This window comes from Octopus bimaculoides, chromosome 6 (genome assembly GCF_046866305.1).
Source record: "Octopus bimaculoides isolate indiv1 chromosome 6, ASM4686630v1, whole genome shotgun sequence".
Classification (NCBI taxonomy): domain Eukaryota; kingdom Metazoa; phylum Mollusca; class Cephalopoda; order Octopoda; family Octopodidae; genus Octopus; species Octopus bimaculoides.
The window spans coordinates 10702514-10707513 of NC_142933.1; the positions used below are offsets into that span (position 1 = coordinate 10702514).

Here is a 5000-nt window from a genome sequence, read left to right on the forward strand (position 1 = left end):
AGCCATTCCAAAATGCTAATTGTTCCGAAACAAGAGTGCTCGTTCTAAACTAAACAAATATTAAGTATGTTTAAGAACTTATATGAAATATAGGTATATGTCATCCTCAACCCCCTCCTTATTCCCCTCCCTATTCACTTGCCACAATTCAATTTCATACACCTCTACATACAATGGCCCTCTCCCTCCAATATCAACCCAATTCATATTCCCCAATAGTTGGCACTCCATCGCTTACGACGTCGAGGGTTCCAGTTGGTCCGATCAACGGAACAGCCTGCTCGTGAAATTAACGTGCAAGTGGCTGAGCACTCCACAGACACGTGTACCCTTAACGTAGTTCTCAGGGATATTCAGCGTGACACAAAGTGTGACAAGGCTGGCCCTTTGAATTACAGGCACAAGAGAAACAGGAAGTAAGAGTGAGAGACAGTTGTGGTGAAAGAGTACAGCAGGGTTCGTCACCATCCCCTGCCGGAGCCTCGAGGAGCTTAAGGTGTTTTTGCTCACTAAACACTCACAACTCCCGGGCTTGGAATCGAAACCGCGATCCTATGACCGCGAGTCCGCTGCCCTAACCGCTGGGCCATTGCGCCTCCACATAAAATATTCTTCTTTAACACTACAAAATCCATCTACTTATTTGTTCCACGCGACTATGTAAATGTGTTGGTAGTACTTCTGGTGTGACAAGGTTATCAACATATTTGTTTCTACATATACTAATTTCCTTCCTGACTTTTCTAAATATAGATGAATACTCCCACACTGCGATACAATACGCTGGATTATACCACTGTATTTCTTTATATATATTTGGAATATACCACTGTATTTATTTAATATATTTTCATCTGGGGACTGTTGGATGGTTAAAGTTATCTACACTACTTATACATTTACCACTCCTCTTTTTATGCATATATGTCTATTTGTGTTCATGTTTGTGTGTGCGCGTGTGTGTGTGTGTGTATGTGTGTGTGTGTGTGCGTGCGTGTGTGTATGTGTGCATGTGTGTTTTTCTATGCGTGTGTTTGTGCATGTGTGTGTGTGTATTTTGTGAGCGCCTATTTTGTCGCTGTGAATGTGCTTGTGTGATGTGAATGGTCGGTGCTTCTGTATGTATATGTGTGCCTGTGTTCGAGTTTTTTTCCCACTAACAACTGCTATAATGATCATCAACCAACCTAACTCTCTTCTATCCCCCTCCTCCCCACCTCGTTATCTAGGCACTGAAATAAGAGTCCACTTAAAGCATAAACAGCGCTATGCTAATTAAATTCATTACGTAACCTTTGTCTTTTCCGGTGATGTATATTGTTTCTTTCTGTGTTCCTTTCAGTTTAAGAGCGTAGGCTCAAGACGTCAAAGACATTCTCTATTCCCGAGCATTTTACTGATACATCCATTTGTTGTTTACACCACCTGTCTTCGTCTGTTGTTTCTTTTCGTAAATTCTCCCATATATATATATATATATATATATATATATATATATATAGTGCTTTGGTTCTTTCTTTCTTTTTCTTTTCTTCCTTTCTTTGTCACTTTTGCTATGAATTAAATTAATGAATTCAACGGGATACACCGTCTGCAAGTAGTTGGGTTCAGCATATTATCCTCCATTTTCTTATATATATATATATATATATATACACATTTCCGCAAATATATTTTCATCTAGAGACTGTTGTATGGTTAAAGCTATCTACACTACTTTTATATATTTACCACTCTTCTCTATATACATATCTGTCTATTTGGGTTCATGTTTGTTCGTGCGTGCGCGCGCGCACGTGTGTGTGTGTGTGTGTGTGCGTGTGTGTGCATGTGTATTTTTCTGCATGTGTTTGTGCATGTGTGTGTCTGTGTATTTTATGTGCGCCTATTTTATCGCTGTGAATGTGTGTGTGTGCTGTGAATGGTCGGTGCTTCTATATGTATATGTGTGCCGGTGTTCGAGTTTGTGCATCTCTCTGTCCTCATTGAATTGACTAAAGCTTATATTTACGAAAGTTTAGCATTTGAGTTTAATATTGCAACTTAACCGCTCAACCTAAAAGGGCTCAGTTTTATAGAGTTTACTTACATAATCTATTAGTCTCTATCTTTTTGCTTTTGCATTCTATCAGTCTGCAATCATATTCTGTTCTAAGAATGACGGTTTGATTATCACATATGCATTGTTTGCTGTAGTAACAGCCACTGCAACCTGAAGACAAAGCAAAAGTATGATTTAAGTTTACATTTTAGAAGCAAGTCACTCGTATTTTTCGTGAGGAAATAATGCAGTCATCATATCCATTAGATATTATCTTACCCAAAAGCTTTGTTAATTTACTGCAGTGAAATATCAAACTAGATTGCTGGATGTTGATAACTAGTCAGAACATGTATAAAGAAAGCATACTAGTGGCATACAAAGATTGAGAAATATTGAAATAATTTGTATGCCGTTTAGATTTTCACAAGTAGTAGAAGAAAACCATTGAATAACTCAATAAGGTAGAATGAGAGATTTTGGAGATTCAAATCTCTGACAATTTTTACACTATTAAATCATAAGGCAAAACTACTCCGCTTCGTCGTTGCGAATCAATGGTAGATTTTTATCGAATATGTTCGTATAATGATTTTAAAGATGGAAGCACAAAATACAAAAGTAAATCAGCGTTCTCATGTTCTGACTAGTTATCGACAGCAGTACGCAACTAGTACTTAATTTATCGACCCTAAAAGGATGAAAGGCAATGTAGACTTCAGCGGAATTTGAACTCAGAGCATGAAGGCAGACGAAAAACCACGAAGCGTTTCGCCTGGCGTGCTAACGTTTCTTATTTCTTTACTGTCCACAAGGGGCTAAACATAAAGGGGACAAACAAGGACAGACAAAGGGATTAATTCGATTACATCGACCCCAGTGCGTAACTGGTACTTAATTTGTCGACACCGAAAGGATGAAAGGCAAAGTCGGCTTCGGCGGAATTTGAACTCAGAAATGAAGACACGCGAAATACCGCTAAGCATTCATTTCGCCCGGCGTCCTATAGTTTCTGCCAGCTCACCGCCTTCCACCCATATTCTATTCTACTCTAAGAACAAGGTCTGAAATTTTGGGGAAAGGGACCAGTCGATTAGATGGACCCCAGTACGCAACTGGTACTTAATTTGTCGACACCGAAAGGATTAAAGGCAAAGTCGGCTTCGGCGGAATTTGAACTCGGAACATGAAAACAGACGAAATACCGCGAAGCATTTCACCCGACGAGTTACTGTTTCTGCCAGCTCGCCGCCTCGGGTAAATAAATATATTCACGGATGTTAATTTATCATTTCACACAGAAACGCAGCGTTATGTTCAGAGTACAATTACGTCTTCTATAGGGAAGATCAGTGTTAAGACTCGATATATAGGTTTTGCGATATCTGCATTTAAACTGTATTTACAGACGTTCTGGGTGTGAAACTGATTGGCCATAAAATTAGTTCTGATTGAGCAATTTATTCTAATGACTTACAAGGTTTTGCAAATGGTTTTAGAAACTGTTCACAACAATATCTTACCGTTGGAAATGTTGAAGGTGACTGTAGGAAGAATTATGTAGGTATTTGAATGGATCTAAACGAAGTTCATAGTGTCACAAGTACAAATATATATCTTTTCAAATGTAATAAAAAATGAAATCTTACTCGTTTCTACAATGGAATCCACAATACCGTGATAAGAATCCCCAATAACTTTATTAGAATTGACAAAGAGAGGAAGAACGGCAAACAAAACAAGTGAATATGTGTACATCTGTAATTAGAATAGAACAATAGAAAACATTAGTTTCAAATTTTGGCACAAACTCATGAATTTCTACGGAGACGGCAAGTCGACCTCTGTGGAATTTAGACTTAAAATGTTACGACGAACGAAATGCCGTCAAACAAATTTTGCAGCGAGTAAACGATTCTCCCAGCGCGTCGGCCTGAGCAAAAGTAAATATTCTGATGGGGTTTGTTAGGTAAACGCAGGTTTACCTCAAAACTCGTTCTAGTTTTATAACGTCGTGCCTCATGAATTCTCTATTTCGTAGTTTGGGTTTTAACTGGCCTTCTTATCATGTAAAGAGTCCTGTCAATGGTCTCCTCTTTGTGTATAAAAAAACATTTTATACATTCATATATATTTTTTTAAATGTTATACCTTAAGACGTTTATTTATGCATGGTAACGACTGGTAATTATTTAAATTTATTAGCTTCCTATTTTCGATAGCAACACACACACACACACAGACACACACACACACACACACACACACACACATATATATATATATACATATGTATATATACATATATATTTATGTACATATATATACATATATATTTATGTACATATATATACATATATATACATATATATGAATATTTATATATATATATATGCATACATATATATGTATATATACATATATCTATTTGTATATATACATATATATATATACATACGTATAAAAATACATATATATACGTATATATACATATATCCATACGTATATATATATATATATATATATATATATATATATATATATATATATATATATATATATATATATATATATATACATATATATATATATATATATATATATATATATATATATATATATATACATATATATATATATACATATGCATATGTATATATATATATATATATATATATACATAAATACATATGTATATATATAGTACTTTAAAAGAATCAGAAGGTTCAGGAAACCTTCTGATTCTTTTAATGTACTAGTTTCCTGGTATTAAATTGATATTAATTAATATCGAATTTTTACCACATTATGTTAATTATATATATATATATATATATATATATATATATATATATATATATATATATATATATATTATATATATATACATATATATTTACAGGTATATATATATATATATATATATGAGTAAAAATAAATACAAAAAAGGGGTTTTGTA

The 5000-nt window shown here is 34.5% G+C and overlaps 2 protein-coding genes across 9 annotated transcripts in view; one reads left to right on the top strand and one right to left on the bottom strand.

Moving 5' to 3' along the window:
• Positions 1 to 5000, top strand: part of LOC128248171 (uncharacterized) — a 111633-nt gene that overhangs the window by 49753 nt on the left and 56880 nt on the right. The gene's annotated exons all lie outside the window — the stretch shown is intronic.
• Positions 1 to 5000, bottom strand: part of LOC128248170 (uncharacterized) — a 12112-nt gene that overhangs the window by 3043 nt on the left and 4069 nt on the right. For 3 of the 4 annotated variants that reach the window (XM_052969044.2, XM_052969045.2, XM_052969047.1), the window contains exons 2-3: positions 3691 to 3799; positions 2090 to 2212 (exon numbers count right to left, since the gene is read on the bottom strand). In XM_052969044.2, the coding sequence (XP_052825004.1) occupies positions 2090 to 2212; positions 3691 to 3799 (232 nt within the window). Of the gene's footprint in view, positions 1 to 2089; positions 2213 to 3690; positions 3800 to 4026; positions 4141 to 5000 lie in introns of those variants that run through there. The other variant, XM_052969046.2, reaches the window with a different exon arrangement.